At 39.9% G+C, this 16312-nt stretch overlaps 1 protein-coding gene across 1 annotated transcript in view; it reads left to right on the forward strand.

Annotated features, from left to right (window-relative positions):
• LOC110954885 (unconventional myosin-VIIb) overlaps positions 1 to 15584 on the forward strand; it is a 31458-nt gene extending 15874 nt beyond the window's left edge. The window contains 25 exon segments of the mRNA XM_051947664.1: positions 7 to 171; positions 263 to 514; positions 603 to 763; positions 850 to 976; positions 1067 to 1186; positions 2397 to 2570; positions 3263 to 3490; positions 3568 to 3735; positions 3840 to 3957; positions 4442 to 4565; positions 4668 to 4834; positions 4943 to 5124; positions 5219 to 5340; positions 5439 to 5593; positions 7363 to 7516; positions 7772 to 7927; positions 10688 to 10793; positions 10901 to 11014; positions 11137 to 11227; positions 11323 to 11429; positions 11676 to 11861; positions 14031 to 14147; positions 14303 to 14386; positions 14481 to 14600; positions 14691 to 15584. Of these exon segments, the coding sequence (XP_051803624.1) occupies positions 7 to 171; positions 263 to 514; positions 603 to 763; positions 850 to 976; positions 1067 to 1186; positions 2397 to 2570; positions 3263 to 3490; positions 3568 to 3735; positions 3840 to 3957; positions 4442 to 4565; positions 4668 to 4834; positions 4943 to 5124; positions 5219 to 5340; positions 5439 to 5593; positions 7363 to 7516; positions 7772 to 7927; positions 10688 to 10793; positions 10901 to 11014; positions 11137 to 11227; positions 11323 to 11429; positions 11676 to 11861; positions 14031 to 14147; positions 14303 to 14386; positions 14481 to 14600; positions 14691 to 14786 (3594 nt within the window). The 3' untranslated portion in view covers positions 14787 to 15584.
• Positions 15585 to 16312: the final 728 nt, after the last annotated feature.

The following is a 16312-nucleotide window of genomic DNA, read 5'->3' on the forward strand; positions in this document are numbered from 1 at the left end:
CACCAGGCTTCATTGACCGTGTGGTGGATCATTCTGAGGTTCATGGGAGATCTTCCTGAGCCAAAGAAACAGGTCAATGTTCAGGCAGCTTCCAGACGGGAACAATTTATGCCACAGGAACTGGTCTCCAGAGCAGACAGACGTTTCAGCAACATGGTGGGCCTGGATCAGGTAAATATCCCCACAGGAAGGTTTGAAATTATTCCTCGTTTTGTAGATTTAACTCATCATGTATCCTCAAATGTCTTCTTGGTTGTTTTAGAGGATGCTTAGGAGTAAAAAAGACGGGGCGCCTTCAGACATTCGGACAAGAAACAGGAAAGCTTCTGCTATGCCCAATGAGACAGCCCAAAACCTGAGAGCATATACTGTACCAGAAGCCATTCCTAAAGCAAGGAAGGGATCCATGTTCACTGACCTTCTGACCAGGAACAGAAAAACATCCTCTGTTCAAGAAAATGGATTCCAAAGACCCACTTCTAACCAGAGGAAACCCTCGATTATCATGGAGGAGGTGAGGTTGAATCCTAAACAGCATGTCTGTCTTGTGTTGTGTCTGCTTTATAACACAGTGACTGGAAAATTGTTTTCTTTTCTTACAGTCAGATGATCAAACTGAAGTGCCCAGGGCTCCCACCATGCAGACTGTGCCGGAGGACCCTGATGTAATGATTGGAGAAGGTCCCACCCTGGACAGGCCCCTAACATCTCTTGAAAAACTCCACATCATTGTGGGATATGCCATTGTCAGACGTGACCTCAGGTTAATGACGTTTGATTTTCTCATCCCATCGCCCTGCTACAGATATCTGTCTCTGAGCGTCCACTAATACAGTGTTGTCTGTGCAGGGACGAGATTTACTGTCAAATCTGCAAGCAGCTTCAAGATAACAAGAATCGTAACAGCTACTTCCGTGGTTGGATCTTGCTGTCACTCTGTTTGGGTGTTTTTCCTCCAACGGAGCCCTTTCAAAAGGTAAGCCCATCAGCTGTTCTTCTGTCTCATACACACTGTACCGCATGCTGCGAGGTTCCACTCATGTCTTTTTATCTCTGGTCTTGGCAGTACCTCCAAAGCTTCATCCGTTCTGCTCCGCGGGGCTATGCTTCCTACTGTGCTAACAGGCTACGGCGCACCGTGATGAACGGCATGCGAGGGGAGCCTCCATCCTGGCTGGAGCTGCAGGTACTGAGACTCTTTTACTAATACACCAGGTTCAGAATTCATTCACTCAACATCCTGTAATGACAAAGTAGAAAGAATTTTAGCTAATTTAGTTAAAAATAAATGCTGAAATCTCAAATGTGCATGTTCACTTCAGGTTATTGTAGTTTATACAGAATAAATGATCAGTAACTCAGGTGCTGTTTTACCATTTTTTATGATTAATGGCAATGTAACCACATCATACCTCATCAAAGACATTTTGCATTCTGTTTACTTCTTTCCATGGTTGTGCTGTTTCCATAGAGGTTTCCATTTATGTCGCTGTTAAAAAAAATTGTCTACTGAGTAAAAATGTAACTGGAACAAAAAAAAAATCCAGAAACTGTTAAGGATTCAAAAGGTTAAAAGTATACAATACATTTTTAGTTTTTAATGAGCCTTCTTTTCTGCTTCATTCCAATAAAAAACTAAAAATCCTGTCCACTATTTTGAAAACAGTCTACATGAAATTGCAAAAACACAATTGGTCTATTTTCAGTGACCTAAAACTTGCTTGTAAACAAAAGGTGAAATGCAGAAAAAAACAATATTCAAAATAATAGATATGTGTGTCTGGACAGGACCTAAAGCAAGTTCTTTTCAAGAACCTAAATGCATTTCAGTTTTATCTGTTTAAGTCAAATGTACAACACAATAATGTTTACAAAAAGTAAAGAATCTGGATTTTTAAGTGACTTATCCCAAAATCACTTGTTATTTAGACATTCAGAGAGTTTAATGTGTGCAGGTTTTGAGGTTTCTGATGCCACACTCGAATAGTGGAGGTAAAATTTTCCTTTTGTGTGCTCTCAGCATTTAAAAGTAACAATTAAAAAATGATGGGAACAACATCTTTTTGAATATCAATGTAAAAATAATCCACCAACCTCATAATCATCAGGTTTCATGGCTACCATTTCTTTGATTAAAGGTAGAGGTTGTGGGTTATTTGGAGCACTGTGATAGAAGTTTACATTTTCCATGCTGTAAGCACCACAACCAAAGTCCCTTTGTCAGCTGATATCTTACAGACGAGCATCTCAAAATATGAACCTAAACTTGTCCAGATAGCCTTTGGGATGAAAAAAGTTTTATGGTGATTTCAGAGGATTTTCAGAAACATGCATGTTCAGGATAAGTAATTTCCCATGTCTCAATAAATCGTGGTTGTTTCTCCTCACTGTGACAGGCAACCAAGACACTCCAGCCCATGATTGTGACGGTGACGCTGTTGGATCGTCGCTCCATTAACCTTCCAGTCGACTCGGCGACTACATCCAGAGAGATCTGCCAGCTGCTCGCCAGCAAAGTCAAACTCATAGACACCTTCGGCTTCTCGCTCTATGTCGCCTTGTATGAAAAGGTATGCCTGCAGTGTTTTTTCTATAACAAAGGATGAGTATCACACTGATTCTACATACATTTTTTCTAGAACGGTTAGATCCAAATTCTTTTCCTCTGAAAGTGGAAAACCTGATGGGGAAAAAATCCTTTATTCCCATCAGGACATCAGAATCTCACATTGCAAGTAATGGTGGGACAAAATATTAATATCAATACATCCATATGTTGTATCACTTTCTCTTTCTCTACATTATCTTTACATTGGCCACCATCCTTTTTCTTAACACTATTGCAAAGTGATAACATAAAACATCCGTTAAACATCATTAAAGCATCAATAAGATAGAGATGAAAAATAAAATTAAATGAACTCAGATGTGAAGGCTTCTCTATAAAAGACTGATTTAATAAGTGATTTAAAAACTGTGATTTAGCAAATCTAATTTCAGCAGGTAGCAGAGTTCAGACTGCAAAAGCACGACTGGTATTGGTCTTCAATAAAAGTCTGTTCTTTTAAATGGCACTTTGCGATTTTATAGCAGAGAAACTGTACCACAGAACAGAAATGTGTTCAGTGAGCTATACTTAAGGTTTTCACAAATTTATGGGAGCAGCACTCATCCAGTATAATAGACAAAGCTCCATTTTGAATCAGTAAAGCAGCGCTAAATAACAGAAACTAATAGGTGCAGTATTTGGTCTGTCCTGAAGGTTTGGGCTCTGGGCAGCGGTCGGGAACACGTGATGGACGCCATCTCCCAGTGTGAGCAGGAAGTGAAGAAGAGGGGCGGCCAGGAGCAGCACGCTCCCTGGCGTCTCCTCCTCCGGAAAGAGATCTTCACCCCCTGGCACAACTGCAAAGAGGACAAGATCAGCACCGACCTCATCTATAGACAGATTATCCACGGCCTGAAGTTTGGAGAGTACCAGACTGAAAAGGTGGGTCCATGTTGGTCCCAGAAAGTTTCCAAGAGACACTTACGACAACTGTTCTCACCACATCTCTCCTTTGACAGGAGGATGATATGGTTCAACTCGCTGCTAAACACCTGTACATTCAGCACGGCTCAGACAGCCGCCCAGAGAACGTAAGAGAAGCTGTGCAGGACTGCATCAACAACCGTCTGCTGGAGGCCAAGTCAGAGGCCAAGTGGACTCAAATGATCAGCACAGCTCACGCTCAGGTCAGTCCTGTGTCAGATGGTGCAGCATGGACGGGATAAAAAGATCATTGACGGGGTTTTGAGGAAGTGTAATGAATGTGTCTGTTTTTTATGAATCATTCAAGGGTCAATTTCTGAGTTCAAGAGAAAAGGCAGATTCAGTGAAGGCAGAGATGGTCGACTATGCCCGAGAGAAGTGGCCCATATTCTTCTCCAGGTTCTTCGAGGTCACCAAACTGTCAGGTAGGCATCTGGTCACTGACACCCATCATGTCGTACACAAATAATAATTACAATTTATAACAATAAAATAATTAAGAGTTTTCCATGTTGAACTGTAACATTATCAAAGCTTGTAACGGGCAGTCAGAAGCATTAACAGATTTTTTTAACGACCAATCACTGTTACTGTTATATACTGCTTGGAAGGGATGATGCAAATATGACACAGATCACTATAAATTCATGCAATTGGATTACAATGTCAAACCTTATCCTCCTCTGGTTTGCACTGCTGCCACTTATACTTTTGCTATTATAAAACAAATGTTAAATTCTCTTCTGTTTAGTCCTAAAATGTATTTAAAAGTCTGTGATTTAACTCTGTGAATTGTGCAGAAACCCAGAAAAGGATACAGGCAAGAAGTGCAAGTAACCCTTTTCAGCTGAACAGGAACGTTTCATTATTCAGCTTACGTCTGCCATGATTTGTTATGCTTGTTTCTAGGTCCACTGCCAAAGAGTAAATTCATTGTGGCCATAAACTGGACAGGCATCACATTCCTGGATGAGAGAGAGAAGAGGCTGCTGGAACTCTCCTTCCCAGAAGTCACTGCAGTCAACAGCATAAGGTCGAGATGTTTCTTATCGGTCCAGGAGAATCGGAGAGAGAAGCGAGTGCATTAACTTGAAGTGCTTTATTCATGTGTTTTTGTCTTTATTTTGTAACTCAGTCAGGGTAAATCATCTGAGCAGACTGTGAGTCTGCTGACACTGAAAGGAGACTTCACCCTGACCGGATCCACCGTTGAGGACATGTCTGAGCTGATTACCATGTTCCTCAGTGGGCTGAAAGAGCGTTCCCGGTACGCCGTGGCCCTGAAGGACGTCGACAGGCAAGGTTGGAGCCCTGAATTCTCACATTGTCACAGCTGAATGATCCACCTTAGAGGCCCCTCTGCTGATTTTTAATTAGCTGATTTCTGAACCGTTTTCCACTCTTCTCCAGATGACCCCACGTTCCTCAGCTTCAAGAAAGGAGAGCTCATTATACTTATCAAAGACGATGAGTTCTCTGAGCAGCGAGGCTGGGTAAAGGGCCAGAGGGAGAACTTAAAACACACAGGAGCTGTTCCCATTGAGGCCATCTTGATCTTGCCGACGCTCAGCAAACCCTCCAATGAGGTCATGGTATGGAGTTTTCAATTACATCCTGTCCTCAGATGAGTTAGTGATCCCAGATTCTGTGAAGGATTAATTGTTGTGATCGTTTTCTTTGTTTCAGAGCCTCCTCACCCTGACTCCAAACCAGAGGAAGACAATCCTGCAGACAATGCAGAAAGAAACGGCCACAATGGAGAGAATGGCCCCGTTCTCGCTCAAAGAATTCTCTCACCAGTATTTCAGGTATCTGGAAATGTTGTCCGTTTTACTGCAACCTACGTGCTATTTTCACAGCAGCTGGTCAGAGGAACAGCACTGATCCTGATTTCTTGATCCTACAGGCAGCCCACTAAGGACGTGAACCGTCAGGTGATTTCTAGGAACGCTACTCCAGAGAGGCTGTGGGTCAGCTCCAGAGAGCCAATCAGACAGCCACTCCTCATGAAGCTGGTGGGCAACTCAGAGTTCAGCCCCAAAGCCTGTCTGACCTTCACTGATATCCTCTACACCAGAGCTTTAACACGTTTTACTGTGTCCCTAACCAGGGCATTTGTGAGTTTCTGCTGGCTGAAAAAACTATTTAATTTTACACATGAAGAAATGTGCCAAAGGTTGTGTTAAAGCCAAGTAACAATGTTAAAGATGTTTCTCATAATGATTGTGCCCTGCTGTGGGTATCAGACTTTGTCAACATTGATTTTCTGAACCATATAACAGACGATGCTTGCTCTAACCCTGAACCAACTTTAAGCTGTCCTTTAATTCTTCATTTGCCCAAGCAAAGATCCAGCCTACATATTATCTGTGCTGTATCTACTAAACCTAATCTTGAGTAGCTGATCCCTCTGACCCGTGTGAAGGCTGTGGACTGTATTCAGCCAAAGAAAATGTCACTACTCTTAACTAACAATTAATTGGCTGTGGAAAAAAAGAACTAACATGGGTTTTAGTGCGCTGAGTGTAAAAGCTACTATTAGCAGCTCATTAAATTATTTATTCGGCTAATTTTACACCAAAATGATAATGACAGACATGGAGCAGACGAGCATGCACCTACCCATTATCTCAGGATTTAGATCAGCTGGTGATCCCAGCACTAGAACTATTGAGGTGTATCGTAGACAAGGTAGCTGCTTCTTTCAGGTAATCTGACATGTTGGTTGTTGAGCTGTGACAAAGAAACTGCTGTTTGAGAAATTTCAAGTGACTTTCTTCCCCTCTGGACATAATGCAGTCTGACAACTTCTTTGAAATGGTGTCAGTTAGTTTGCAGCCAACTCAGAGTAAATGTTCAGTAAACATTAAATAAGTTAGATCTGGCAGAGTACATTAGGTTCAGTTCTAACAAGTGGTCTGTTCATCCTGTTGTGAAAAATACGGGATTAACTCTGGAGGATTGATGTAGTCTCTTTCTCCTTATCAAAGTAGGACCAGGAATTGTCCGACCAATGAAATCTGCTCGCTCAGATTGGTCAGGTGAGAGCACATCTGCTACAGTCCTGGTAAACTACTTAGTTGTCCGGTTGATCCCTCCTCTTCCGGTGTTTTCACATATAATTTATATCCACTCAAATACATAGAGCTGTCAGACACCAACGTGGCACAGCAGCAGCTTCATCAGTTATTTATTATTAGTAATTATCCCCAAAATGATAACAAGACCAGTTAGAATCCAAAGGTAAATTACATCCAGTACTCTAAGCAAAGCTAAGCTATTTTAATTTAAGTCTTAGCAGAAGTGACATGGTGTGCATGATTGCATTCCCATGAAGCCTACTAGATGTAGACTCTCTAGAATCTCACTCCGATAGACAGTTGAATGTTTGCAGCCCTGTGAGGTGTAAGAGTGCAGACATGTCTATGGGTCAATAAATGGCCCACAACATAGAGAAAGCTCATCTGCAGGTTCTCAGAACAACCTCCTCCTTTGCCTGCATCTGAGCAACCTGACATCAGTCACTGAGATACACTCTACCTGTGCTTGCAAAAACCCCATTTCTAACCATTTTCCTAAACTCGGAAAACTTATATTTGTATGTGAGTACACTCACACAGCCACAAAAACATAAAATATATGGCTTTGACCAGATATCAATTCAAGCTGACTAGTGTGTTGTCATCAAACCATCACATGAAGAAAGCTGATCTCCCTCTGGCCAGCAACAGCAGTTTTGTCGTATCATCGCCATCTAGCAATGCCAGCTCAGGCTTTTCTTTTTGAAACCGGGATATTTATTAATGTTATTCCACCTTGACCACATGCACCCATCCTCAAGTATATGGGAGATTACCCCACCAGGCAGATTCAGAGTCCTTTGGAGCTCACTGACCAGATCTTCGGCCCCGCCACTCAACACGAGGCGCTCCGAGATGAGATCTACTGCCAGATCATGAAGCAGATGACCAACAATAACAACCGGTACATAGATGTTATTTCATCCCGTTACTGCATCTGATGTGTCTTTGTACATGCAATCTAAAAATGTTGGATTAATGACTGCAGTGTCCAGCAGTTCAGCCCTCGATTTTTCTGTTTCTTTCCTCCAAACAGAGCCAAAAAAGAAAAATGTGACCCTCTTATGTTTTAGTTTGCAATTCAAAAGGGTACAAATAATGATTCTAGTTTCAACATATGAAATCTTAAGTATGTTTCTTCTCCTTTTGCCTTGTGCAGGTTCAGCATGGAGCAGGGCTGGCAGCTGCTGTGGCTCTGCTGTGGCCTGTTTCCTCCCAGCCAGGCTCTTCTGAAGCACGCTCAGCGATTTCTGGAGTCGCGGCGCAGAATGCCCATGGCCTCCGACTGTCTGCAGCGGCTGCAGAGCTCTTTGAGGTATGTTCGACGTACTGTGCTGTACGTCACAGAAGAAGAGGGGCGTAGGAGACGGAAGCGTGTGTGCAAGGCAAGACAATTTATACTGTGGTCGAAGAGCACAAGGCAGTTGCATCACTCTTCCTCGGGTTAGCAGCGACCATGACACAACATGACACCATGACTGGTGCGGTGAGGAAAGGAAATGTCATGGTGGGATGTCTTGACTTTTAAATCTCTCAGATAATCATCCACTGAAAACTAAACTGAGGTAAAAGTTTCTCATGCTTTTCGAGCAGGTCGTGCTGTGTGAGGCAGAACTAGCTTGCAGACATGAGCTCTTTATTCACAAGTGTTGCATCACCTTATCAGTCAGCTCACAATACTCAGCATTTGCAGAACCTCCTCTCTAGCTACTTTTCATTACATTCAGTGTTCTTCAGAATATGACAGCAGTGTCTACACATATTTTTAATTGAATTATTTTGATAATAAACAACAATCGCAGACAGCAAACAGCTGATGTACTACTGATGTAATTCACCGTTTTAAGAAAACTATACCCAAAAATTACTTCGATCAACCCCTCCAAGATATAGTACATTCATAATAAAGGATTCAGATGTTTTTTAAAAAGATTTTCCTATTGCAGGGCAATCCCAATATACAACAAGCAGCAATGTCCTGGTCTGTAAAATGACCCAAATGCAGAAGTGCCAAAAGCTGCAGTTGCTCAAATGACCTCCATGTTGAAATGTCCAACTTTACATTAGAAATTAATGTGTTTATGGACTGGTACAAAAACAGTTTAGGTCTACATATCTGATTTCCCCGATTATGACAACTGTACAGAGGGTGTGCTTTTGCATAACGTATCATTTAAGTTGTATTAAAGCTTAAAGTTTTTATGGTGTGGTCACTGTGACTGACAGGTGGGTACGTCACTGAATGCTTCATTGCCCAGAATCGTTTACTTTTCCTGCCTCAGCTCCACTTACATCTATGTTATGCTCAAGAGACGAGAACACGTATAAATACACCGCCTACTGACCAGTCAGTTTTTTTCCTGTGGGGCTCAGGTGATCTTAGGAAAGCAAGAATCTTTTGAATTCATCTAAACACTTTTCTTTCAGTCACAGATGTATAAGATATTGATTGTTAGTGGAGGAAGCTCTAGTTTTCTGCCCTATTTTTTCTTCCATTACTGCAAGCACATCAAATCTAATACATTGTTCTGTAGACCTTTGTGTAGTTATACAATCCTAAAACAGCTTTATTTATGAACACTATTAGATTTGCATTAAGCCTGTGCATCATTTTGAATTAGGTTTTTGGTTGTTGCTGTTCTTTAGTTGTTCCCAAGACCATTTACAAAGATCTGCAGCATTCACAGTCTTCAGGGTTTTTTTTGTTGTTGCCATCTTTCCATCCTGATTTTGGCTGCAGCAGCTGTGTTGCTTTTAGCCTGGGGTATATTTTTAAATTGTCTAGATTGGTTTAGGTTCATAGTTTGTTCCTATGAGAAATATACGACTCTTGACCTGCCCATGCTTTTAATTGGTCATATGGTGCCAAATTTCATGTGAATGCGCTCATAGCTAGATTTAGAAAACCTGAGTGAACCTAATAAATTTGCATCAAGCTTTGCATGACTGCTGCTTTTTTGCTTTGTGAAGTCAACAAAAGAAAAATCCTGTCCTATACATGTTGACCTTGCTTTGCTGTACAGGCCCCTTTTCTCTGTCAAATACTGCAAGATTTACTTTAGTGCCTTACACAAAATGACCAAGTTTAACCCTCCTGCTGTCCTCATTTAAAGGCACCAAAAAATATTGTTTCCTTGTCTGAAAAAATCCAAAAATTCAGCAAAAAAATTCCCTAAATTTCTGAAAATTTGCAAAAACCTTCAGGAAGAAAATTCCAATAATTCCTTAAAAGTTTTCTGTAAAAGTTTTATTTGAATAAAAAAAAAAAAAACTGGTTTCAAAAAATGAGTAAAAATCTTCCCCAAAAAATCCTAAAAATATCTAAAGTGATTACGTATATATTAGTAAAACTTCTAATATTTTCTTTAAGAACATAAAAAAAACCATCCAAAATCCAGCAAAATTCACATGTTTAAAACATTTCTTTTTTCCACCAAAAAATGTTCAAAGATTTTCCTAAAATGTTGAAAATGTGGACATCAGACGTTTCACTGTGAAAATATTATTTTTTTCAACATTTACAAACTTTAAAACGGGTCAATTTTGACTTGCAGGACAACACCAGGGTTTAACAAAATAAGCACAAACTTAACACAGACTGGTGACATGTATATTCCTTTAATTACTTTGCACTTCATGTTAGTTTTCAAGGTTTCCAAGACTACTCAGTTATTTGCACAGAGTAGTTCATACATTTTGCTTTTTGGTCCATTTGAAATCTATTTTTTGCTTAAGCTCCACTTTTGTGATATTTGCATGGAGTATAATGGAATGAAATTTTCACATATTATGATTATTGGGAAGCTGTGCTTAGCTACACGATGGCAGGGTTAAAGCAGTTCATTAATATTACCTGAAGGCACTGCTGGGATTCAAACCCAGGATCTCCTCTTTACTAGTTTTAACCAACTAAGCCACAACGCCATTTGCAAATCTGTAAGGGACCAGAGAAACCTGGACAAGAAGCAATTAGAATGAGAGGCCAAATATCTAAGAAACACTCTACTAGAAACACTGAGCCAAAATGTAAAGAAAACAAAAGGTATGTGACTAAGCATTAGCTGCTCTGCTGCAGGATGGAGCCCAGGAAGTTCCCACCTCACCAGGTGGAGGTGGACGCCATCCAACAGAACAGCACCCAGATCTTCCATAAAATCCACTTCCCCAACGACACAGATGAGGTACCACTACACATTTCCTGTCTTTGTAAAGTTACAGAGAAAGAAAAAAACAGTTCAAAGATGAATAGATTCTAGTAATACCAGGGATTCCTCTCATCCTCCTCCAGATATTTGAGGTGTCGACCAGCACCAGGATCAGGGATCTCATCCAGAGCATTTCCAAGAAGCTCGGCTTGGCTTCAGCAGACGGCTTCAGCATTTTTGTCAAAACACATGACAAGGTTATTTGGCATTTTACAACTTTAAACATCATATTTTTTATGTTGAATTTCACAGTATTGGCTCTGTCGTAAATTAACAACCCTCTTTGACAAACACAAACATTGTGTTTATTTGATTTTAGGTTCTCAGTTTGAATGACACGGACTACTTCTTCGATAGTCTGAGACAAATCACCGACTGGTCCAAGAGAGCCAAGAGGATTAGAGATGGTGGTAAAGCATCATAGGATTACAGTTACAACAGGATGACTGATGTTTGTCTAGATATACCTGTCAAAACCTCGTCTCTGTGTGTGTGTTTTCTGCAGGTGGACCACTGAATATATCCTACCTTGTGTTCTTCATGAGGAAGTTGTGGTTCAATGTGATCCCTGGCAGAGACACAGAGGCTGATCTCATTTTCCATTTCCCTCAGGTACATTTGAATGACATCACATTTTCCAAACCTATTAGTTTTCCCACCTGACATGGAACCCAATATTTCCATAAATGTGGTACTGTAATCCTGCTTCACGTATAAATGCGGTGATGTCACTGCTACGGGTGAAAAGAAATGGGATTGAGATCTCAAAACAGGCCTTTATTTAAGGTCAAACATAAGCCCAGAACTGGTGAGAATTCCACAAACAAACAGCCCTCATATAATATCTGTGTCTTCCAGGAGATGCCCAAGTACCTGAGAGGCTTCCATGTTTGCACCAAAGAGGACATGATCAACATCGCAGGTCTCCTCTTCAGGGTGAAGGTCGGCAGTGACAAGAGCCAAGTAGCCATGATTCCCAAGATGATAAAGGATCTGGTGCCTGCTGACCAGCTGAAGGCCATGTCCGAAAACGAGTGGAAGAAGGTATGAGGGCCAAAAGGACAAGGATGCTAATAGCAGCATGCTAGCACAGTGACATCGGGTGCTTTTGATTATTTGAACTAATGCTTTCTCCCGTCCTTTCTCCTTCAATGACATTGTTCTGCCTCTGTAATCATGGAGGATCTTCCAAATATTTAAATGCACCTCAAGGAGATAAAGAGAGAAGAGGCTTTAGGAGGGGCTGAAAGTGAGGAAATACAGCTGTATACTACACGGAGGTCTTCTGTCATACAGTGTGACATATAGTTCTGCACTTTCATTGGTGTCAGATTGATTTGACAGGTGATACAGCAACATGCCATACGTAATGGGTGTCGCTTAAGACAGACAATATGAAAATGGAAAATTTTCCATTTGACAGCTTCAACTCCTTTTTCCTTCCATCTTTTTTTCACATCCGTGCTGTGAAGAGCAAAGATAGAAGAAAAAGATGTGAGTGAGAGAAGTGAGGAGACATGTCAACATAATGCAAAGCAATTAATGTTAACAGGCTGATGTTTGACAGGTAGTGTTCACCATCAACTGGACTTAACCAAAGGGCTGTACGGTTAGAACAGCAGAGCATACAACTAAAAAAAAAAGACAAACCGAATAAAAGTTAATGAAATAATAATAGGAATGAAAGATTCAATACAATAAGTGTTGTAATCAGGGTGTCGAGCTGAACATGAATAGAATCGCAACAAAAGGAGCTTTAGTCTGAGCAGTTCTTACGTGAAATGGTAAACTGTTCCAAAGATTAGGGAAGCTGCTACAAAGGCTCAAACACCTCTATTTTTAAGATCTTGGATCAAGCAGACTTAAGAGCATCTGGTTGGTCAATCTCAGTGCTCTGATCGGAATATGACGATGCAAGAGTTATGTTAAGTGAGGTGGCACCAGCCCATTTAAAACCTTCAAAACAAACTAAATCTTACAGTCAATCCTGAAGCAGACAGGAAGCGAGTGAGAAAGTGAAACACTCAACCAACCTGTCAGTCAGCATTTCGTTGATGCATCATCACTGAGGGGAAATGCACTGTCAGCCGTTGAAAGACTGCACGCTTCTTCATGGCTTCAGCATAGGTTGGATTCCCATAATCCTTCACTCTGCAAACAGAGACTAACACAGCACCATAAATCTACCTTGACCCTACCATGGCAAATCCAAAGGACTTTGGAAAAACTGGTCTCTAGTTTGTTGAGGGAACGGAGCATCTGTTGGAGACTCTTTTTAGCCACAGATTTATAAACTGTGCACTACTGAGTTGGAGTTGAACAATTTCTGATACCAGTAGTGATAATTAGTAAAGTAAAGGAGACCATTAACTGATATTTGGAAACAGTACACATTTCCAATAAAAATGTCAAAATTTGGAATAACATAAACTCCAACACAAAACTTAGTTAAAATGCTTCTGTTTATTTATGATTTACACCTGTCTAATTATAAAAGAACTTTTCAGCATTCATCCTTCGGTGTTTATTGGCTGTTATCATACAGTGCTGTTTGCAGGACATTGGTCAAGTTCACAAACAAGAGCATTTTTAAATTACTTTATATTTTGGGTGATTAGTTTTAAATACTAACCATGCTTATAGTCAGAAAAATGCTGAATATCTGCTTCGATAATCAGTCATGCAGATAATCAATCTGGTGAATATTAAAAGCTCCGTGGTCGTTTTTTTTGGCACTGGCTCAAAATAAACTACAATGTGTGAGTTCATGGTGATAAAGGACCGTTTCACCCAGTGCAATGGTGATGCTGCTCACTCACAGGTTTTAGATGACAGTGAAGCTCTGTGGAATGAAGGAACAAGACGTTTCAAGCTATAGACTTATTATAGATTACTTTATGATGAGAAAAATACAGAATATCCCGAGACATGTCCTTTGAGGGCCCCATATGAACAATATCACCATTATAAGCTTCCTGCGATCTTTATCTCAGCTCACTGAGAACATACCCTGAAGGCTGTGGGTGTGATAGAGAATCATTAACCTCATTAAATCTGGTGCAAAGACTTTTTAGAAAACAAGACTGGCATATCAAAATTTGGTGTGTGTGTGTGTGTGTGTGTGTGTGTGTGTGTGTGTGTGTGTGTGTGTGTGTGTGTGTGTGTGTGTGTGTGTGTGTGTGTGTGTGTGTGTGTATATTTTTTCATTTCCAGGGCATTGCTGCCTCTTACAACAAATACGCTGGTTTCACTGTTGAAGAAGCTAAGGTGGCATTTCTCAAGGCGATTTGTCGCTGGCCGACATTCGGCTGTGCTTTCTTTGAAGTGAAGGTAAGAGCTGCGTGAACGCACTGCAACTTAGTCTGTGATGAGTTTGTTTGGGTGGGCAGCTTGTTTATCTGATGCTACTGCTCCGTCTCAGTCTGTCATTGCCACTCGCTGAATGCTTATAGTTTCCTCATTCGTCTTTCTAACTTTGTTCTCAGCAAACATCGGAGCAAAATTTCCCAGATATCGTGCGAATATCCATCAGCAAGCAAGGAGTCACAGTCATCAACCCTAAAACCAAGGTAAACAAAAAGCAACATGTTTTTATTACTAATGCTAAACTCATTGTCCTGCTATTTTTCTCTCACCATTAACATTTTTTTTTCCTGATGGAAGGATGTTTTGGCGACGCATCCATTCAACCGCATCGCTAACTGGAGCAGTGGAAGCACCTACTTTCACATGACTGTTGGCAATCTGGTGAAAGGAAACAAATTTCTGTGTGAAACTTCACTGGTAAGATGTGCAATGTGCTGAACTCTATGTTAAGCTGAAGTGTTATGCTTCCATTTCCTTTTTCTTGACCTCTGTGTCTTCTTTTAAAAGGGCTACAAGATGGACGATCTTATAGCCTCCTATGTCAACATGTACAACAGAGAGAGGAGGGCCATGCAAACTAGGAACCAGCGCTTTGACATGTGAACATTTAAAACTGTGCTCACGAAGAGGCAGAGCAGGAAGTGTTCTCTGCTGTTGAAAGAGCGATCAACTGTATTTGATTCATTCTCACTCTTTATTTAAAGCTGCAGTCCTTTGGCATGTGTTCAAATAACATAATAATTAAAAGTAAATTTACACATTTGCTTGTGCCGTTAACCTGAAGAGTAATTAGTGTCTTCGGTGTCTTTATTGATCCATGACTGATGCTCACTAATGCATTTTTCTATAAAGAATCAAAACTGTTGATGTTAAACAGTGTTAAACAATAACTATAAGCCAAATTATATAAATGTGAGTATCCTATATTTTATTTAGAGATCATCATTAATCTAAAATTTGCTCTTGAAATACTGTTTGTACAAATGCTGATTCCATTACATTCTTAATTTCCTCTAATTCACTGTTTGTTGTGTTTATGTGCTGCTAGAATAATGAGATTTCAGTGGATTTATATTGAATTTCTATTTGGGAAAATATCCCTGTTTATTCCTAAGCATGGGGTATTTAATCTGCATTTGTTCTGCATTTATTTAATCTACAAAAATTCTCAAATAATTTCAAACATATACATGCACAGGATCAATTGTTTTGGATATATATTTAATTTTAGGGAAAATAATTTATTTACTAATTTTTTATATACATTTGTAAATGTTTTACTTTTATTTTTAATTTTACTTGTGGATCAGGAAACACAAAACTGTCACTACTCTTGAGATTCATACTTGTTCATATTAGTCTGCCTGACTTAAAAACATTAAAGATGCCTTGTGGAATTTTCTTCTGTTTACATTCAACATTTCTAACTGAGAACAGATTGTGTACATCCTTGAAGTCCTAAACCCGTTATTATTTACATCTCTGATGTCTTATTCACTGCCTTTGTTAGGGTTTTGCTAAACTTCTTTGGGAGCTAACGCTAACAACTCTCAGCAACTTCAACTGAAACTTCGTCATCCCTTGTGCTTTTGTACTTTGAGCACATCAGGGATCCATTTATCGCAACATTTCCCCGTACTACTAACAGAGTTCAACAGCTCCATGAGGTATCTTTAAAATATACAGAGAACTCAAATTGTTCAAATTGATAATATCCAATTAAACTTTTGTTGTTGAGAGACAGGGTTTTTTTCCCCCCATTTCCATACTCAGGGTGTAAAGTAGCTAAATATATACTTAAGTTATGTACTTAAGTATATATTTAAAGAACTTGAAGTTTATTTGATTCTTTTCTTTTCACGATACTCGACAGCTCATAGGAAAAATAATAGAATTTGTACTTCACTATATTTATCTGACAGCTTTACTTACTTTGAAAATAAGGATTTTTGCAAATAAAACATGAAGAATTAAAAAAATGCACTGTGTTGTTAACTATCAAAAGTAAACCTAAAAGGATTTGCTAATCAGTCAATTATTCAACTGGGAAATTGTTCAGACCACCTTTTCAGAATTTTTACAAACCAGACAGTCAGTTAATACAGAAAATAACTCAATTATTTGTTGCA

The sequence above is a fragment of the Acanthochromis polyacanthus genome, chromosome 4 (assembly GCF_021347895.1).
Source record: "Acanthochromis polyacanthus isolate Apoly-LR-REF ecotype Palm Island chromosome 4, KAUST_Apoly_ChrSc, whole genome shotgun sequence".
Taxonomy (NCBI): Eukaryota; Metazoa; Chordata; class Actinopteri; family Pomacentridae; genus Acanthochromis; species Acanthochromis polyacanthus.